Source organism: Hesperophylax consimilis, chromosome 6, assembly GCF_061612785.1.
Source record: "Hesperophylax consimilis isolate HC1 chromosome 6, BYU_Hcon_1.0, whole genome shotgun sequence".
In the NCBI taxonomy this organism is placed as follows: domain Eukaryota; kingdom Metazoa; phylum Arthropoda; class Insecta; order Trichoptera; family Limnephilidae; genus Hesperophylax; species Hesperophylax consimilis.
In genome coordinates this window covers 37,074,992-37,097,000 of record NC_142841.1, presented here as the reverse complement: position 1 = coordinate 37,097,000, position 22,009 = coordinate 37,074,992, and the positions used below count along the sequence as shown (strand labels likewise).

The window sequence follows — 22,009 nt, the reverse complement described above, 5'->3', positions numbered from 1 at the left end:
TTACAATCTACCAAACGTAAATTAGGATTTGCATGACCCTGAATTTTCGGTCACACAACTGTCTCGGAGAGTGAAAAATTAATACTCGACATGTCAATATACAAAAAGAAAATTCGACGTAATCATGTTAGAAACATTAACAATCGTGTTATGGATCTCGTATTCTTCAATTTTGAATATATCGAAGCTAGTAAAGTCCTAGAAGTTATCATTCTCCGTGACATCCATCATCCTCCACTTAATATTTGTATACTAAAGACTACAAGAAAAAGCTATTATTTCAGAACTGCAAATTATTCGGATTATCTGTGACTCGCTTAAATCGGTTGATTGGTCTTTCTTGGAAAGCGATGGTCTAAATCTCAATATTGAACAGTTCTACTTAATTCTAAGTAATCACATAAAGCACTTTGTCCCTTACATTCGATAAAAAGAATTTAAATACCCAGTCTGCTTTAATAAACTGTATAGAGAACACCGGACACCGAGTTTCTATTTGGAAATCTTCCAATTTATTTATTTATTTCTAATTTCACGCCCGGCTGGGCTTTTACATGTTATTTTTTATTCATTACAAAGAACATCTAAATAAGCACAACAAAATCAAAAAACAAAATCAACGCAAGATGAAAAAAAATCAAAGCAAAATCTAAAAACAAAATCAAAAAGGAAATAGAAGATAAAATAAAAATTAACCACTAAAATAAAAACAATGTCAAAAACGAAATGGAGTCGAAACTAGATACTCCACCATGCAAGATGGAAAAATATAATACTAGGAAAATTACAAAACATTGGTAAGATAAGTTGGCAAGATAAACAGAGCTACGTAGTTTATATAGTTAAATATTGTATTAAATGTGATGTTCTTCTTTCTGAAATAAATTGGGAACTGAATATATCAACAACATCTTTATAATCATAACTCAAATTTTATATACGGCGAACAGGGGTATACAATTGTGTGATTCTGTGTTGGAGTTATCACAACAGGTAGATAATGCCTCGATGCTGGTTTGTGAGGTATAATGTAAAGAAATCAAGTATAATAGTTCAGGGCTGTCAATTATTGAATTTATTATTTTATATAAACATGTTAGGTCATTAACTATTCTACGTTCAGAAAATTTTAATAAATTGAGTTGACATAGTAGATAATCATAGTTGACAGATTCCCTTGTAATACCCATTCTGAAGTAAAAAAATCTTAAGAATTTATTTAGGAGTGATAATGCAAAACAAATATTATTATATTGTAGACAGAAAGGCCGACGGTATCAAAAACACTGTCGATCTTTTGCCGATTTTTTCAAGAATGTCTACCATAAGCCACACCAACCTAATCAGTTTTCCTGACCTAACTATACATGCCAATTTAAACATGTCAAATGTATACAGAAGATCTTCAACTGAGTCGCATGCGGCCCATGGGCATATTTTATATTTCCACTTATATTTTATATTTCTTATTATCATATTAGGCTTTAATTTTTAGAAGGACTGGTATTTCCGCATTTTTATCTTCATTCTTAATTTGTGGTAAGATTATTTATTAATCGCAAATATTAAGATAATTTTTTATAAAACTGCAATAAATATTCAAACAAAATGAAGCTAGGTATCATTACCAAGATGTTCCAATTCGTAGTCTTTGCTGCCCTCGTCGCTGTGGCTTCGGGTAAGTTATACAAAAAGTATTATAATTGTATAAACAGCCGGTAAAATTTGTACACGAATTAATATTACTAAAGTTGATGTTTTTTCTCAATAAATTATTACTTAATATGTTTCTTCAGCCGGTACCCTCGGTCCAATCCGCGGAATCGGATCCTCCCCCATTGTTGGAGGAACCGAGGCTTCCATCCAGGAAGCCCCATGGCAGGTGGCTCTGCAGTACGATGGAATTATTCGTTGTGGAGGCTCAATCATCAAAGCTACCGCTATCCTTACCGCTGGACATTGCACCCTCTCGTAGGTCGAACACTTGGCAATTTTATTAATACAATTTGATAGTATAAAAAAATAATGATTTTGGCCGTAACATGACGAGTAGGACAAACTGCTAATAAACTGAACATTTTCCAGAACCTATCCGGGAGCATGGAATGTCCGTGCCGGATCTAGCCAGCACGCTTCTGGTGGCGCTTCCTACAAGGTGTCCAGGATGGTGATCAACCCTCGGTACTCCGATACCACACTTGACTACGATATCGCAGTCCTCATCCTCTCAGAAGTTATCGCAATCGATGACCTCAACACGAAGGTCATTCCCCTGCCAACCTGGTACCAGAATGTTCCCACTGACTCTCCAGCTCTCGTTACCGGATGGGGAACTACATCGGTAAGTTGATTCATGCCATATAGATGTATTGATATTTTATGGTAACACATAACGTGAAAACTAGTATCTTGTTTATAGTGAATTTAATAAATGTTTCCTTTCTTTCCACAGTCTGGAGGTTCTATCCCAAGCACCCTCCGCAAGGTGACCCTCCCCGTTGTCGACCAGGCTATTTGCGTACGTGCCTATGCCGGATTCAACCCCGTCACCGACAGGATGATCTGTGGAGGTCTGTTGGGAGTCGGTGGCGTTGATGCTTGCCAGGGAGACTCTGGTGGTCCATTTATCGTTGATGGAGTCATTGTCGGAGTCACTTCCTGGGGAAATGGCTGCGCTCAGGCCAGGTACCCCGGAGTATGGACTCGCGTATCAGCCTTGGTTGAATGGGTTGAGGCACAGCTGTAAATAAACAAACTTAATAATTGTTTGCAGTCTGCCATATATTTTCAGATTTTAATTATTTAATTGTGAACAATTGATACATAATATATAATTTTAAAAAAACTACAACTGTGGAAATATTTGTTTTCTTCATCTCCATGTTTGTATTCGATTTCATTCATCTCCGGCTCACACACATCAGTTAATAATGAAATAATGTAGATTTGAGAGGGAATTATACAATATGGCCATATTGACAATGTTTAAGTTATCTGTTTAAATTTAACAAAAGCGAAAATATCTAGCACAGCACAGCACATTAAATATTATAAATCTTACTATAGATTAAATAACGATTTTCAAATTTTGATAAAACTTAATTCTGAAAGTTAATTTTATCCAAACAATGGTCAGACTTCAAGGCCACGTGGTAAGCGTTCAAAAATGTTTTAAAAGGGAAATATGAAAATTCGAATGATAAGGGGAGCGCGCATAAAAAAACGATAATAATTACGCGTAAATGGAGAAAATATTAAATAGTTTGAAAAAGAGGAAAAAATCTCTCTTCAAATGCTTCAATTACATTTAAAGATACACTGTGATTTTTTTCATGCCTATAACATATAAAATAACATAACAAAAGGTGTTTTCAATAATTTTTGAAAATCGGGGGAATTTTATATAATTAACGTTTCAGCGTAACAAATTTTTAGATATTAGCATCAAAAATAACATGTATTTTTTTAACATAAAGAATTTAGAAATTTGTAATAAACCAGAAAAGAATTGGGTATGCGGGGGCTTAAGATCACAAACCACGCCCACATTGCATTTCTACATAGTTCAAACAAATAGTTATTTGGTGATCTGGTGAAGAGGCACGGAATGAAAGACGTGTCGTGAAGGTCAGAGTGTTTATTTGATGAGTCAGGTAGCCGTGATGAGATGACGTTGGACAGATGTAGTATTCTCCGGATGCAGGCGGTGATGGCAGGTCAAGCGCGGGTCTGTGAGTCGACGCCGGGCGCTGGTGACCGGACTCGTTGTATGTCAGGCACTGGCGATCTTGGCAATCAGTACTCCAGTGCTGACGGGAAGGCCGAAGGTACGGTGGACCTTGTAGGCGGTTGAAGGGGGAGCTGGTAGACCAGTGAGGATGCTGCGTGTCCTCGTGGTGGTCATGGTGAGTGGATGAAGCGCTGGTTAGAGACGCTGGAACCAGGGCGCTGTAATCCATGTAGCGTTGGCCAGGGACGGCGATCTGGGCCAAAGCGCTATGATGATGTCCCGATGGAGTCCATGATGAGAGCCGGGAAGAATGTCCTTCACGCAAGTGAGGTGCGCGGATTATCACCCGTTGAGCACCTTGTTAACTGATGGCAGATTGATGACTGACTAACTTCTTCATGCTGTCGATTTTAAAAGGTGAAGAAGCTTCTGGAACAATTTGGTTGCTATGTAGAATTTTCCAAACAAATAAATAAAAGAACATCCAAGAAGTTTGTTTGGAACAATCGAGACTTCTAGAATTTCGTTCGAATGAAGTAGTTGCGTACCACTACAGGACTCCCCTTCCAGCGGCATGGTTGAGGGCCGCGATAGAAAGAAAAGTTGAGTCAGATCTTGCTTATTGATGGTCTTAAGAAGGGTTGGTGCTGGTATCGTTGCATTTATCTTGGGTTATGGGCCACTGTACAGTTGTTGTATATTTTCTCACGTAAAAAATATATATAAAAATGGTTAGAAAAACAAAATTATTATAAATTACAAACACTGTTCACAACACAAGCTGAGGATACACTCAAGGTAACCATGGTGGGCACTATTATCCGCGCTGGTGCGAAGATAGTCTGGTGCACGCAGCTCCATGGTGCCTCAACCGATCACCCATTTTGAGACGGAGTTACCGGTGAGTCGGGGTAACACAATCACGTCGGGGTCACCACTTTGGTGATCTGGCAAGGACGGCACGGAATGAAAGACGTGTCGTGAAGGTCAGAGTGTTTATTTGATGAGTCAGGTGGCCGTGATGAGATGACGTAGGACAGGTGTGGTATTCTCCGTATGCTCGCTGTGATGTGCTGGTCAAGCGCGGGTCTGTGAGTCGACGCCGGGCGCTGGTGACCGGACTCGTCGACTGTCAGGCACTGGCGATCTTGGCAATCAGTACTCCAGTGCTGACGAGAAGGCCGAAGGTGCGGTGGACCTTGTAGGTGGTTAAATGGGAGCTGAGTAGACCAGTTAGGATGCTACGTGTCCTCGTGGTGGTCATGGTGAGTGGATGAAGCGCTGGTTAGAGACGCTGGAACCAGGGCGCTGTAATCCATGTAGCGTTGGCCAGGGACGGCGATCTGGGCCAAAGCGCTATGATGATGTCCCGATGGAGTCCATGATGAGAGCCGGGAAGAATATCCTTCACGCAAGTGAGGTGCGCGGATTATCACCCGTTGAGCACCTTGTTAACTGATGGCAGATTGATGACTGACTGACTTCTTCATGCTGTCGATTTTAAAAGGTGAAGAAGCTTCTGGAACAATTTGGTTGCTATGTAGAATTTTCCAAACAAATAAATAAAAGAACATCCAAGAAGTTTGTTTGGAACAATCGAGACTTCTAGAATTTCGTTCGAATGAAGTAGTTGCGTACCACTACAGTTATATGTAGTCAAACAAATAGCTACCAACTGCTGACGCAAGAAATACGTCTGCTATGGCTGTTAATCACTGTTAGTTAGGAAATGTATAAGGTTTCTAGTGAAAAAAGCTCTCATGCTCTAAGGTTTTTTTTGTTATCTAATAAATGATTGATTTCTTATTTGAAAGCTTTATAATTAATGTTTTTCTATTCTGGTTTTATGTGGGAGGTCAACAAAATGTGTGTTCCTTGATTGGCGCAGAGTAAAAAATACAATATGTGCGATGTGGGCTTGTTTCATGATCCAAAAGCTTGTCCAATCGGGCCTTAAATTTCTAATACAAAACTGTGTTTCATCATCATTATGAAAATCAAGAGACAGAAAACAAAGGTATTAAATCAGTGGTGACTATGATTTACATTCGAATTTACATGGAAGGTATACTTTACTATATATACTATATAGTATATTTGCGGCACGTTCCAGAGTGGAAGATACTACCAGTATCGCCCTAGTATAAGACCACCATCCAGAATTGAAACGTTGCTCCAAATGGCTTTAGCCGTGTTTAGTGACTAGATCTGAATAGCCAGGTACTTCCCCACCTTCCTCTTTCCCTTCCCCACTTACCTTCAGCCTCACAACATCCCCCAATTGGGGATGCCATAGTCTCACTGGCTCCATACGGGAGCAGTTGGGACTCTTGTGAGGTATTCACTATAAAAAAAAAAAAATACTTTGTACTATTCAGTTGGCGAAATGTTTTTGAGAATCACTAGTTTAAAAGTTAGGGATTTCCAAGTTGCCACGTGGTCGGTTACACGGTTATTGAACTGTTGAATTGACATCGTGTTTATGAATTTGCAAAGAGGGGTTAAACATCTGTGCAGTCACAAATATCGAAAAAAATATGAAGTATGATTTTAGTGGGATGACTTTCGAAATTAACCAGGAAGCTTCAGAAGTCGCCCATGTAACGATTACTCTTCAGGAGGAAATGTCAATCCCTTGCAGCAGTTAACACTGGTTAAACTTGTTAAACTCTTCCCCGCCCCGAGTTATTTGCTGGCTGCTAGGCGAATCAATGATCTCGCTAAGTGCGTCGTTATATCTCACAGTATTATGTCTACGGGAAGAGGCTCGGCTCGTAGACACATAACGTCTGGGACAGGGGCGTTCAACCAAAATCGGTAAGCCAAAAAAAATTCTAAGCCTGTGTATGATTTGCGAATTAAAAATTCTACAAGATTTACGGAGTTTCAAAATCTTTGGCACATTTTTGTGTATATTGGTAGTTATTTAACTGAATTGAGTAGGTTTTCAAAAAATCTCGGTTGATTTTCACAAATTTTGATAGACTTTCTATAATTATAGGTAAATTGATAGATTTTTCCGAAATCGGTAGAAATGGCATCCGTGCTAAAATGAGTAAATAAAACAAATAGTTGCTTGTATGATTACTTGATTGGTCAATGCTCAGACTACAGCCGCCTCACTATATCACTGCTGTATTGCCGACTAAACACGCTCGGTGAGTGTGGGAGCCGGCAAAAGCATAACCAGTAAGGCTCGGACACTCGATGGACCTTGTGATTTATCGCTTGACTTGCCTGGCGCTTTTCAAACAATAAATCAAAAACCCCATCGAGAGTCCGTGATCTTCTAACAACGATGTTCTAATTTTACAAAATATAATATAAATTTAGGAGAGCGATTAATTTTCTTTAAATATCAAAATCCAAAAGATTGATAGTTCAAAGTTTCATTTTGGGCCGCATAAATCTTCAACTGGCAGGTTGGGTACCCCTTGTGTTGTATATAAATTATATACGCAACAGCTTCAGCAATACGTATGAAGTGTGACGATTAAGTGCCTACTGTATGCATACCCCTGCTCTCCCGGTACACCGTAGTTCAACCGGTAATTAAAAGCGATCTAATTAGTTGGTCAGTAAGTCGGGGGGGCATGTTCTTGTACGGGGTAATTTATTTCGGTGCGGTGATACTTCTAGATGATGTTCATATTTACTGCAGGTGAGGTGGCTTCAGGTATTAAAGGGGGAGTTAACAGAGAGAGTGATTAAATTATTAATTTCTTAGAAAATATTGAAACGATTACTGAAAGTTCTGCTTTATTTGACAAATTCTGGAGTTTTTCTAAAAATAATGTGAGCAATAACACCCGTCTCGGAACAGAAACTGTCTAGTGAGGTGGGTAACTAGGGCGAGTCATACCTGGTATTACCGGTAAACAATGAACGACCGAAGTTTAAAACGTGTCTCGACAATGAAGGATCTTGGAATCATGTTTGATAGTAGGCTGACATTTCATGGTCATATTGAGCATGTAGCACTTCAGTGAGAATTCTGGGCTTTGTTCTACGCACTGCAAGGAATTTTAGAGATAACCGGGTGCTTATAGTTTTATTTAATTCCTTAGTAAGGAGTAGACTTGAAAGTGGGTCGGTGATTTGGAGTCCACACCAGGTAAAGTATTCTTTCATGTTGGAGAGAGTTCAAAAGAAATTCTTGAGATGAGGGAGTATGGCTACTACCCGTGGCTCTATCCCACTGACTTTCTTTTGGGTATGCTCGGAATGAACTATCTACGGGTCAGGAGGGATATGCGCATTGCTACACATTTCTTTAGACTGATTCGTGGATGGTTTGAAAACTCGGTCATCATGGAAAGCATTCATTTCTATGTTCTCGATGGTTATCTACGTCACCGACAACATAGACTATTTTATCTCCCGGCCTGCAGGACTAACTTGCCAATGGTCATGCCTGTGGGGAGAGCAATCTTGCTGTTGAACAGAATCAATTCGGATATCGACATTTTTAGCATCAATGAAGCTTCCTTTAAGAGGCAAGCTCTATTATCACTGGTATAGTTGATATACACAATTTTATTATTAATCTAAGAATTCTTATTACAAAAATATTTTTAAAAAGCATTGAAATTAACAATTTTTTAATGTTTTAGAAATGAATAAAGAAAATTGAATTGAATTGAATTTTAATGTAAATGCACATGAAAAACTAAGATAATAAATTCCCGGCTTCAAATATCGACCGCAAATATATATATAGTTGTATTTTACATGAAACAAATGTTTAGGTACATAGAAGAAGGTAGAGAGAAATAATATAAGAAACTAAGGATGGAATTTAAATGTAAAAAAAAATATTTAAAAAAAAATTATAAATAGCTACTTCTTTAGACTATTCTGAAAAGTTACATTCAGCCTGATTTAATAGATAATAGCTGTTTCGACCATTATAAGACCAGTCCGAGGGCGACATGTCTGTTACAATATGTACGTATTTGGTAAGTTTTATTGGCATGGTTCTTTAGTTTGTCGATTGGTGATTTGGGTGATCGGATCTCTTGAGATTACCTCACACAATTTGCGAAGTGTTCCAGCGTCTTTCCAATAAAACCCGGTACTTTCAAGGACAACGTGCCTGATAGTACTGGCCGCTGACTACAATTTATTCGAAAACGCCAACGAAGTTATCGTTGGCGATTTTCAACTGTTAAATATAACAGTTGGAAATAACTCTGACATTGACGCGAACGCTAAATAAAATAATAAATAACGGTTCTTATAATTTTAGGAAATCCGTTGGGAGCGCTATTTACAGCGACAATTGCTATATTTTATTAGCCACAGGTAGAATCATTGGACCTCAGGAGCTTTTTGCACCCATATTAAAAATTACGCATAATATAATTCAAGTGTGTTGTTGAAGTTGTGTTTGAATAATATTCGTACGTTGTTACTTGTATTATCAATAATCCAACTCTTAACATAAATCAACTGACGTTTATATATGTTTTTGTTAAAACACAAATAATTTTATTTACATCACTTTAGTATATACAATCTCTACATGTTTCGCAAACGAAGTTCACCTCATCAAGAGTAAGTATACACTAAAGTCAAAAATTAAATATGGATTAAAATTGCAAAGAAGAAGTGGAAGGAGCGGGGAGGGGTAAGAGTGGGCGGAGTTTATCAGAATTAGGAATTACAATATCGTTAGACGAGAAAGACCAGTAAAGTGGGAAAATATTTAAAAGAGGGTTTATAAAAAATGCTTATTTATTATATCTGCTTTTATATTAACATGTTTACTTATTTCTAAAATTTCTAAATTATTCAAAAAGCATCGCAAATACCATTTCCCCTCCTTCCACTTCTTCTTTCCAATTGTAATCTATTTTTGATTTTTGACTTCAGTGTATACTTACTCCTGATGAGGTGAACTTCGTTCACGAAACATGTAGAGGTTGTATATAATAAAGTGATGTAAACAACGTAATTTGTGTTTTAATAAAATGCCATCACAAAGTGATAATCTTTCAGAAGAAATTATCTTCGAAAAATTTACATATGAACAAGAAAATGTTTTCTAGAAGCGTTTAAAAAAATAATAAAATAGTACAGTTTTTTAATTTTATTTTAAGTATATCAAATTTGGTTTAATTTCTTTATTATGAAGTCTGCTGTATGTTAGTAATTTTTTTTCATTGGTTTTTGGGTAAAGTTTTTACATGCTGTATAAAGCGTTATGTTATAATGTTTTCTCAGTTTTCGCAGGCCTCCTCACTAGGATTTTCTGTTTTGATGCGGCCTGTAGTTTTTTTTCATTTTTATATTTTTGTCTCCAGCTGTCTTTAAATCAGGGGCGGTCCGTGACTTTCAGATAACTAGAGTGAAGATTTTAAAATATGGCATTATTGATGTTGTTCTCCTTAGTTTTATCTGCTATGTTTTAATTTTTTTAGTTTCTATTATCTTTTTTGTTTCATTTGGTAGGCCGCTAAACAGTGTCACACCATGAATTTTAATATTTCTCCGTCCAAATATGTATTCAAATTGGGAATATCTTGAATAAGATGCCTAGAAATCATGAAGGTACCCAAATGCCTCCACTGTACAGAAGAGCGCAAAATACAACACTGTACAAATTTAGCAAAAAAATGCTCAAATGCGAATTCAATATGAGTGAGTCGCATTTCGATTACCTATTTTGGAAGAATTCAGAAACATTATTTTATTTAATAAGAATTAGAAAGTACATAACAATAATCGGCGATTTTAACATTGACTTATCAAACCAAAACAAAATCAATATAAAAACCGATTTTATGTCCGTAATGAATTTTATATTATGTAAAATAAATATACTAGACAAATGACAAAATGTCATATATCAATCACATATGGTGTAACATAAAATTTATCGACACATTACATATTAAAAAATAATATTACTGACCAACACACATCACACATACATCCATATACAACAACCATTGACTAATTACAACACATCAAATAATATAACTGACCATCACACATCACACATACATCCATATACAACAACCATTGACTAATTACAACACATCAAATAATATAACTGACCATCACACATCACACATACATCCATATACAACAACCATTGACTAATTACAACACATCAAATAATATAACTGACCATCACACATCACACATACATCCATATAAAACAACCATTGACTAATTACAACACATCAAATAATATAACTGACCATCACACATCACACATACATCCATATACAACAACCATTGACTAATTACAACACATCAAATAATATAACTGACCATCACACATCACACATACATCCATATACAACAACCATTGACTAATTACAACACATCAAATAATATTATAAAATAAAAAATTCGAATTTTCTAAAATTGTGTATATTGAATTATGTATAGAGTAGTGGAATTAGGAGAAAAAATATTTATTTTGCAATCTGTTATAATTTGGTATCTTGTATTATTTTGTAATAAATAAATTTTAAAAAATATATATTTCAGCTTTTTGCTCTGGTTGAGTTTTTATTTTAGGTAGTAGAGTATTCAGTTCCTATTTTAAGTTTAATTAAAAGTGTGCAAGTTAGCGGCTGCTTATTTTCACCAAAAGCTTATTTAAAGGTAAGCGTAAGGTAGGTTATAATGTACGCGTTCATGGACGGCGCGGCTTAAATTATTTTATGGAAATACAATGTTTCTAATTCAAGCTTTAATTTAAATATAAGTGTGCGAGTGCTTATTTTCACTAGAACACAAATATATTTTATCTGTGATGTTCATTCGAAATTCATATCTATTCGGATAAAACCAAAAGGACTGGTATTTCCAAATTTTTTATCTTCATGATTGACTTGACAAGACAAACTATTATTAATTGGTGGTAAGTAAGATTATTTTTATAAGAATATTATCATAATTTGTTTTCAAAATGGTATAAATAGTGAAACACAACGAAGCAAGGTATCATTACCAAGATGTTCCAATTCGTAGTACTCGCTGCTCTCGTCGCTGTGGCTTCGGGTAAGTTATCCAAAAAGTTTTATATATTATCATAAATAGTCGGTAAAACTTATTTAGTAATAGTGAGAATCAAGTTACTTAAAGTTTTGTATCAATAAATAAATGGTTAATATGTTTGTCCAGCCGGCACCCTCGGTCCAATCCGGGGAATCGGATCCTCTCCCATTGTTGGAGGAACCGAGGCTTCCATCCAGGATGCCCCATGGCAAGTGGCTCTCCAGTACAATGGAGGACTTCGTTGCGGAGGCTCCATCATCACCACCACCGTCATCCTGACCGCTGGACATTGCACCGTCTCGTAAGTTTAACACTTGGCCATTTTGTTATCACGATTTGATGGCGTAAAAAATAAAGTTTTTGGCCGCCACATGATGAGTAGGACGACCCGCTAATAAACTGAATTATTTATTACAGAACTTCTGCCGGAGCATGGAATGTCCGTGCCGGATCTAGCCAGCACGCATCTGGTGGCGTTTCCTACAAGGTTTCCAGGGTGGTGACCAACCCCCAGTACTCCGCTGCCAGGCTCGACTACGACATCGCCGTCCTCATCCTCTCAGAAGCTATCGCCATCGATGACATCAACACAAAGATCATTCCTCTGCCAACCCTGAACCAGAATGTTCCCACTGACTCTCCAGCTCTCGTCACCGGATGGGGAACTACCTCGGTAAGTTGATTCATGGCCTATATATGTACTGATATTTTATGAAAATATATTATACCCATGTGAAAACCAGGATACCTTGTGTATAATATTAACTTAATTAATGTTGACTTCCTTTCGACAGTCCGGAGGCTCCATCCCAAGCACCCTCCGCAAGGTGACCCTCCCCGTTGTCGACCAGGCTGCTTGCGTAGCTGCCTACGCCGGATTCAACCCCGTCACCGACAGGATGATCTGTGGAGGTCTCTTGGGAGTCGGTGGCGTTGATGCTTGCCAGGGAGACTCTGGTGGTCCATTTGTCGTCAATGGAGTCATTGTCGGAGTCACCTCCTGGGGAAGTGGCTGCGCTCAGGCCAGGTACCCCGGAGTATGGTCTCGCGTACCAGCCTTGGTTGACTGGGTTGAGGCACAGCTGTAAATAAACAAACTAAATAATTGTTTGCTGCCGACCATCTTATTTCAGATCTTCATTATTTCTTTGTTATGTATTCCTAGTGAACATTTGATACTTGTAATAATAAAACTACAACTCTGAAAATATTGGTTTCCATTATCTTCCTGTCCTTTCACACATCAGTTAATAATCACATTATGTAGATTTGGAAGGGAATTATAAAATATGGCCATATTGTCAATGTATAGGTTATTTGCCAAAATTTTTTAGAAGCAAAAATGCCTTTAACAAGGAATTAAGATAAATATTATATGCATTCTATATTACTTTGAATTCATCAATTAAACTGATTGTAACGGTACATCTGTAAGATAGTCATACTAGTCCGAGGCAGAGGTCGTATGCATGTCATCGACCGTCGTCTTTAAAGCCGTTCATAAAAATTTTCCCTTTCAAAAATGAAAAAAAACAGACAGATGATACTAGAATGTCGAAATTCTTTAATGATGTTCCCATGGAAATTCAAAAATCGTACGTTTTTTTTTAATAACTTCTGCGGTATTGTATAAATAAGCTAAAAATACAAGCTTTAATGCGTAAATCGCACACAGTGGTAAATAAATAATTTAATAATCAATCCTTGAATGAAAACGGTGGAACATTTTTATCTCTTTAATCTTTGACCATGTAACTGTTATATGAGGTAGATTTTAGTTTTTACCATTAACTGTAGTATTTAATTTAATTATTTAATGGTTTTTAAATATTTACATAGTCACCTATGTGCTATAATTAGAGTTGCCAGATAGTCCAGATAAAAAAAAATGTTTTTTTTTTATCAAAGTGTCCCCCCTTTAATTTTGTTGGTATAATTTGTCAAAAAATCAAAGGATCCTTTGATAATCATAAACCCCTTTGATTTTGGCCAGATCAAAAAGAAAATTACCGAAAATTACTGAGTGCGAACATAATATATATTTGGCACTAGATGCTACATTGCCGGAAATTGTATCTTTAAATTCAGTGCAACTGACATTAAAATTGAAGAAAACACATAATTGGCTTTTTACGGTACTCACACCTAGTCTATTTCTTTCGTCAGTCCATACATTACCCATTACACTAAAAAATCCTTTCTACAAAGGCATTGGAGACGGGAACACTGCACATATATTGTACCATTTTCAACAGATTTGGTCTGATTCATCGTTGAAAAACCTACACCATGTATCAATGGATTTTCCTTCAAGTAAAAGAAAAATACTTTGAAGTGCAGCCAGTTCCTCATAAAGATTTTCAGAAGGATTTTGCTGCTTCCATGGGAACAGTGACCATATTTCAATTATTATATATTTTTTTTTTTCATGATTAACTAACGTTTATAAGACAAGGTTTTATGCATAGCATAAAGGATAACAAATAATTATAAGCAATAATTAGTCATCCGAAATACTAATAAAAAATATAATAAGCAGTAATTGTTGATTGAGGTAGGTACTAGTACATATTAAATCATTTGGCGGGTTGGAAATAAGCCGACATAGCTCAGTGGATACAGAGCACCTGACCGGACATCAGAAGGCACGGGTTCTATTCCCGTTGGCGGGATTTATTTTTACTCGGGAGATATTTTCAATTTGTATTAGTATTTCGGATGACTAATTATTGCTTTTAATTATTTGATATTTCAATTAGTTCATCTAGCGTTGGTAGTCTTCCGCGTTCAATATCCAAGCAACTGAAAGTTTTGTAGGTTTTGTTTTCAAAAGGGTACCTCTTTTCAACATAGGCCAGTGCTCTTTGGTAAACGTTAAGAGAATCGCTCACGGCTTTTGCTCTGTAAATTATCTCGTGAGTGAACATACATAAGGTGTATTTTAAAAAAACCGGACTTTCTATTGCCCGGTTTTCCAAAACTTTTTAGACCGGACAGCCGTTCAAAAAACCGTAGTGTCCGGTGCAAAACCGGACATCTGGCAACCCTAGGTATAATCCTCGTATAATCTCATATATTTCAAACTTTTTAAAGTGTTAAATTTATCGTTTATTTGTTTATATTTTCTTCTAATTTAATTTCCTCTGGTGATACACCAAATATCTTGATGGCTTCGTAGATCAACAACTTTTGTCGCTTTTTGGGTTGACTCTGGGTGTTTTTGTGCTGCAAATTAAAATTTTCCCAGAAATCCAGCTACCATAAAGCCATTAAATATTTTGTTGATTAAAAATAGTACTCAAAGTATTGAATTAAATATTATGACAAGATATTTAACACCTTCAACATTTCCTTGACTTTTGCATTTCTATTTTTTTCAGTATAATTCTCGTAGTTCCATTTTATTGTATTATTTTTTTTCAGAATATATTGTCGTTGGCCAAGAATAAAATGCTCTTACAGTAATTAACGTGTGTTACAATGATTGCATTGTCTATTTGTTTAGTGGAAACTGTGCTTAGGAATCGTTTTATTCTTCCCAATAGTGAAATTTTTTGGCAATTGTTTAATTTATTAAGAAATGCTCCATTGTGTGCTACACCAAGGCAAACAAAACGATTTAATTTAACTACAAAATGTCTTATTCATCTCTTCGGCACATTGTTATTTCGAGAGATTTGGGAATCGCATTTGATTCGCACCTAACATTTCACGTCCACATAGAAACGATATGCAACAAAGCTTTAAGAATCCTAGGATTTGTGTTAAGCAACTCCTGACACTTTTGCAGCTCGGCCGCGATTCGTGTGCTATACTATAGTTTAGTACGTAGCATTTTGGAAAGTGGTTCTGTAATATGGGAACCAATGGATTTAACTTACTCTCAAATGATAGAGCAAGTACAAAAGAAGTTTCTGAGATATTTATATCTTAGTGATTTCGGGTATTATCCCTGGTTATATCCATCAGCCTTTTTGTCCAGCATACTGGGTATTAATAGCCTCACCGATAGAAGGAAAACTGCTTTGCTGACAACAGCATATACACTTCTAAACGGTAACATCTGTATTCCCGATATAATAGAAACATTTGAGTTTTATGTCCCCGACAATTACACAAGAGCGCGCAGGCACAGAACCTTTGTCGTTCCAAAATGCAGAACTAACATACCATTAGTAATGCAGCTCGGAAAAATGATTCCGTTACTAAATTACCTGTCCCCTGATATAGATATTTTCCTATTAAATATTCAACAGTTCAAAAACGCGATTATTACTTAATAAAATAAAATAAAATGTACATTTATTTTTGGTTATGTATAACTGTAAATGTGCATTTAAAATAAAATAAATGATTTCTTTTGTGTTTTGAGAAAAAGTCAGTTTGGAGTCCAGTATTACTCCCAAATATTTAAATTCAAACTATTCTTTAAAAGCTTCACCGTCTATAAAAAATGTATTTTTCTATTGGTGTTACTCGTTTACCAATGTACACAAATTTTGTTTTATTTGTATTCAATTTTAGTTTATTTATCCTCAACCATGTCGATATATTATCTACGTCTTCATTTAATTGATTTCTCATGAGTTCACAATCGTTTTTTGGTATGTGCACAAACCTTTCGTCTGCAAATATTATTAATTTAGAATATTTCAATACTTTTACCAAATCATGAATGCATATTATAAAGGAATTAGTCCGAGAACAGACCCTTGTGGTACTCCCAACTACTTTATGCTGAAGTATTGGTAATGTGGCTATCCAATTTTGAATATAAGAATTTTTAGATCATTTGAAAAATATACATATTAATTTCAAATTATTTTCTCTAATTATATGTTTTTAACATGATCTTTGATTATCATTTGTAAAAATGAAATGAATTTTTATTTCTATATATAATTTCATATTTTAACATTGGAATTAATGATTATTTCTCGAGTGAACGGGTAAATATAAGGTGGGGCAAAAGTAATCACCCAATGTTCTTCTGCTGTAATTTTTTTTATGATAAACGTTGGTACTGCTTCAGGTCTTCAAGAGTCTGAAGTATATTTACGTAAGCTCGCGACTTCAAAAAACCCCATAAAAAGAAGTCTGGAACGGATAAATCGGGTGATCTGGCCGGCCAGTGCAAATCACCAAAACGAGAGATTAAGCGACCCGGAAATGCTTCCTTCATAATATCGGTTGTGGCTCGATCAGTGTGCGCTGTTGCACCGTCCTGTTGGAACCACATATTCTCCAGTTCCAATTCATCCAATTGAGGAAGAAAAAATTCGATAATCATGGCTCTGTAGCGCGCGCCGTCCACAGTCGTCGTTTGGCCCACAGGGTTCTCAAAAAAAAAGGCCCGACGACTCCTCCAGCGTAAACAGCACGCAGTAACTTTGAGCGGGTGTAATGGCTCTTCGTGGGTGATACACGGATTTTTGGTGCCCAGAAATGATTATTTTGTTTATTCACTAACCGCTAAGATGGAAATGAGCTTCATCGCTCATGATAATTTTCGATGAAAAATCGTCCACCTCTTCCTTGAGATTCAGAATGGCTTGAGCGTAGGTTATACGCGTTTGGCGGTCAACAGCTAACAGCTGATGCACTTTCTGCACTTTGTAAGGGAACATCTTCAAATCTTTCACCAAAATTCTGCGTAGGGACCGCCGGCTAATGCTCAATTGCGTGGCACGTCGTCTGCTCGATGTTCCGGGCTCATCTTCGACATCTTGGGCAACAGGAGCGATATTCTCAGCAGTACGGCTACTCCGGGGGCGGCCAGCCTTGGGAACATCTCTTGTTGTCCCAGTCTCTTCAGGGCGAGTGGCCAAACGCCGCAGTGTTTGTCCAGTTGGTGTCGGACGGCCAGGAAATCTGCGACGAAATTCACGCTGTGCCAACACAACCGACGAATTGTTGCGTATAAAAATGGAAACCATTATTCCGCATTCTTGCGGAGTAAATCGATTCATGTCTTGTCCATTTTTGTATTCTGCATTTGTTTACTTAACAAATCTGAAAACAATAAGGCGCAATAAGGTGATTACTTTTGCCTCACCTTGTATAAACAAATAAATAAATAAAATTCTTGTTCTATCTCGCGTTTTTATTTCTATTTCTTCTTATTTCTTCTTCTTATTCTTTTTATTTCTCACATATTCATAAACGAAAGCACACAAATAAAATCTAATATATCTTAATCGTGTTTAAGCAATAAATACAGCGTCCTTAATACTATTGTGTCCTATTTTAAAGGTCTTGTAAATTATAGAAGAATGGTCAATGTTACCCAGGCAAGATTCGACAGACATCCCGTTAGAATGCTTTTTGTGATGACGTGCATACAAACGAACTCTGCCTGGGATTATCTGGGATCCAACTTTTGACGCAAATTTTCTTTAATAACATCGAGCGTTGACGGCTTCTAGCTGTTATTTCCAATGAGTTAGTTTTATTTTGATACAGCCCTAGACTGCTACTACCTACCTGGTGACCGGCGGTAATAGAGGATGGTATCCACGAGGAACTAATACGAAACGTGCGCTACCCTTGAGCTATAAAACGTATTGTGATATATTAAACATTTACACATATTTCTTTCTCTATTGCGACTACATTACCCTTTTATTCTCCAAGATTATAAAGGCACTGGAAAGACCTATGTAAGTTTGATGTTAATTTCAGATTTCAAGTCTAAACGATCACAAAATTTAGTAAGTTTTCTATAAATGTCAAAATTTCAACATTCATTTGTGAACCCTCACGAGTCGTTCGTGAAAGTGCTGCAGAAATGAGCTAGCTCTTTTTGATGCGCCGTAATCGTACGACTCCCGCACGCAATTTTCCTTTTCCGTGTTCAATATGAGGCAGTACGACAGCATTGCCTTGAAACACGCACGAGTTAGCTACGCTAATTCTTTTTCTAAACTCAAATACTGCCTCCTATCGAACACGAAAAAGGAAATACGCACGGAGAAAAATGAAAACTGCTTTTTATCAAGATACCGTTAATAATGTGACTGCATGACAATGTCTTAGTAAAATATTAATCGTTCAGAATATATCTGAACACGTGTTCACGCAGGTGAACTTGTGCGAATAAATATAATAGACGAGATGCGACAGTATTATTATTTTTAAGATCACGTATTCCGACTTCCTCATAACATATTCGTGCTTTACTGATAGTTTGTTTTGAAAGTTGTCAAGTCATTAGTTATAGGCATCCAGTCCCGTTTTAAACAAGAAACGATTAATTTAACCATTTTTTTAATAAATTAACAATATCTAATATCAGTAAATTTTCACCGTGCGGTAAAACATACCACGCAAAATTAAACGGTTACTGATTTTTTATCAGGAGATATTTTAGAAAAATAGCTCCGTTAAAATTATCCAAGTATTCATTTGTATTACACGGCGTCTGACAGTACAGAGACAACTACCTAGCATCTTATTTTTTTTCTCATGGTACGTGGCGTCGTACCGGTACCAAGAGTCGTACGCTAAAGCTGTTAGCTGGGAGCCGTATCGAGGAAGCCGTATCTGGGGAGTCGTAGTAGGGGAGCCGTACCAGAGGAGTCGTATCGGGCGAGTCGTACTTTCATTGCTCCCGTTCAATTGAGCCGACAGTCAATTGACTCCATTATTTGAGCCGTACGAACATATTGAGCTAGTACCGTGGCTTTCGCTCTTAATAAAACGAATCATGGTTCATCACTACTCAAGAGTTTCTTTGGTTCTCATTTAATGCTAAAAGTCACTTTCTAACTAAAAACTTTAGTATTTTGTTTGTTTGTTCCGCGGTCAAAGAAATACCCTTTCTCGATTTGACAGTACTGATCAAAATAATATTCCACTAATAGCAAACTATATGTCTTGGAAAACCACATGTATAATGAAACTTATAATTTGATATGTTCTCGAACTCACCTACAAGCATAAAAATTAAAAATGTTAAATGGGAAGTTAACTATTTGTAATGTTCTTGTCATTCTTAATTTTGCACTTGTTACTACTGTTTTTCATTTCTTTCTACTTTATAGTAAGATTTAATTCATTTTTGTTTACTTTTTTTTAACTTTTGTTGATTCATGAAACTATCTGTCTAAAAACCGTTTTATATACAATATTTAAAAAGCTATGAAAGAGATGTTCAGCCAAATTCAAAATTGTTTTTAAATATTTCCTGTTGACTTGTTAACAGCAAAAATGTCACGATGCAAAATGCTCCATGGTTTTAAAATTCCGTATTGTGAGGAAAATCCTTAGTGAAGTTTCGCCTACCTTCAATTTCTGGCAGCGTAGTAGACGCTTAATGCTAAATAACGTAAATTGAACACGACGGGAACATGAGGTTTTAGGTTTTAGAGATAGTTCAAATAGATTGTTTCACAAAGTTCAGACTGAAGCACGAGAGGGTAAAAGCAGTCATCATTAATCGGGAGGAGAATTGTATTATTAAATGAGCAAATTGTTCGTTGTACTGCCAAAAATAATATCATATTGTTACTAAAATTAAAAAATATGGACTGGTAGAGAAAGGATGAAAGTAGATTGAATGCTGTTGAAATGAGATCCCTGAGGCTTATATGTGGTAAAACCATGTATGATCGTGTGAGGAATGTGGAGATCCACAAAGAATGAAAGGCTAATGTAAGCGTAATGAGGGACGCTTAGATGGTTTGGGCATGTAGAGCGAATGAGCAAAGAAAAGAGTGTAAGAAGGATATATGATGCAAATGCGAATGGTAGTCGAAGTCGGGGACGCCCGAGGAAGACATGGCACGATCAAATGAATCAAATAATTGAGTCATGTCAAGAGTCAGAATAATAGAAGAGTATGTATGAGACGATGTATGAATGTGAATGAGGCAAGAAGTGTGTGCCAAGACCGAGTTGTTTGGCGGTCCGTCCTCTCTTCCTACCCCTGCGGGGAAACGTCGTGATGGTTGGTTGGTTAGTTAGTTAGTTAACAATATGTAATAGTTGCAGGCAATATTAGTGAAAATCAGAAAAAGATTCGGCCGCATCCAGGAATTTGGATTACACCAAACAAAATCATAAGGGGTAAGCAAAGAGAATTGTTTATTTGTCTATGGATTTAGAAGATGGAACTGAAGAAAAAGTGGAGAGTATCGATTTATTCGAGAATTTTAGTTCGGGCATAGATCTTTAATTGAAATTATTCCACAATAGTCTGAGAACCTTGTATTATATTATCTTTGCTGAGAACCAACCTCAAAATTTTTTAATAAGATTTTAATATTTTTTATAATTTTTTTTTGTTATTGTATTATAGATTATTTATACACCCACAGTACAGGATTTCTTATTTTCACTTTCTTAAAAACATTTTGTATGATAGTTTAGTGATAAGTCATAGCATTCAAAGAGGAATTGGATAGCAATAGAGTTAAGCTCTTTATTAAAATTAATTCACACAATTTGAACAATTCATCAAATTTCGAAATTAATTTTCAAGTTCTGTGGAAGTTTTATTCAAGTTCTTTTATTTTTTCAGTTCTGTGAAGCAACTGGTTCATAATGAAATAATAACGGAACTTGAATAGGGTTAGAGGAATGAATTGTTCAAATTGTGCAAACAGCACGTCCTAATTATTGTAAGATTTGCAGAATATCTGGTTTCAGACACCAAGACACTTTCTGGTTCAAGCATGGTTCAAGACACCACAAATACCAGGCAATAAAATCATTCAACAATCTGACACTCGACACCAAAGTGAGGGAAACAAAAAACTATTCATTGACAAAATTAAGATATGGATTAAAGAACAAAAAAGGCTATACTTATACTATTTATCTTAAATTAATAAAATATACCTACATAGCATACATATTATACACAACCACTGGTCTGAGGCATTTACATCATCAGCTGTAGGCAGACTGATGAAACCTAAGCGCAAGCCAAATACTAAGTTTGGTGATCGCGTTTTAGGAGAATCTGGGCCGAAGGCTTGAAATAAACTCACTCAGAAACTAAGATCCATAACAAGTCCAACAGAATTCAGGTCTTAACTAAAAACTTACATTTTTAAGCTGCCATACCCTTAAATTTAATATACCATTCCTGAGAAAAAGTCCAATTATATCCAATATTCCAATTATGTCCTAAATCCTGTATCTAAATTTCGCTAATAAACAGTGTTAATCTTAAGTGACCTACTAGGTAAGTATGGTACTGTATATTATCTCCATATATAGTTGGTTAAAACGTAGATCATTGTAGAATGTATTATTTAT

The 22,009-nt window shown here is 36.2% G+C and overlaps 2 protein-coding genes across 2 annotated transcripts; both read left to right on the top strand.

Moving 5' to 3' along the window:
* The first annotated feature begins 1,632 nt into the window (after positions 1–1,632).
* LOC149423310 (trypsin-1-like) lies at positions 1,633–2,746 on the top strand. Its single transcript, XM_089632716.1, has 4 exons — positions 1,633–1,678; positions 1,797–1,971; positions 2,086–2,341; positions 2,453–2,746. Exons 1-4 carry the CDS (start codon positions 1,633–1,635, stop codon positions 2,744–2,746), a joined length of 771 nt encoding a protein of 256 aa, XP_089488842.1.
* An 8,944-nt stretch (positions 2,747–11,690) lies between these two features.
* On the top strand, positions 11,691–12,954 carry LOC149423309 (trypsin-1-like). Its single transcript, XM_089632949.1, has 4 exons — positions 11,691–11,749; positions 11,873–12,047; positions 12,164–12,419; positions 12,541–12,954. The coding sequence occupies exons 1-4, from the start codon at positions 11,704–11,706 to the stop codon at positions 12,832–12,834; spliced, it is 771 nt and encodes a 256-aa protein (XP_089489075.1). The 5' UTR covers positions 11,691–11,703; the 3' UTR covers positions 12,835–12,954.
* The last annotated feature ends 9,055 nt before the right edge of the window (positions 12,955–22,009 follow it).

What these genes read in the sequence shown, in the direction of transcription:
- LOC149423310 (XM_089632716.1), top strand. Translation starts at nt 1,633, where the DNA reads ATGTTCCAATTCGTAGTCTTTGCTGCCCTCGTCGCTGTGGCTTCGG. An exon ending in CCTCGTCGCTGTGGCTTCGG is followed by an intron (nt 1,679 to 1,796) that starts GTAAGTTATACA and finishes ATGTTTCTTCAG; the next exon opens with CCGGTACCCTCGGTCCAATC. An exon ending in GCTGGACATTGCACCCTCTC is followed by an intron (nt 1,972 to 2,085) that starts GTAGGTCGAACA and finishes AACATTTTCCAG; the next exon opens with AACCTATCCGGGAGCATGGA.
- LOC149423309 (XM_089632949.1), top strand. Translation starts at nt 11,704, where the DNA reads ATGTTCCAATTCGTAGTACTCGCTGCTCTCGTCGCTGTGGCTTCGG. An exon ending in TCTCGTCGCTGTGGCTTCGG is followed by an intron (nt 11,750 to 11,872) that starts GTAAGTTATCCA and finishes ATGTTTGTCCAG; the next exon opens with CCGGCACCCTCGGTCCAATC. An exon ending in CCGGATGGGGAACTACCTCG is followed by an intron (nt 12,420 to 12,540) that starts GTAAGTTGATTC and finishes TCCTTTCGACAG; the next exon opens with TCCGGAGGCTCCATCCCAAG.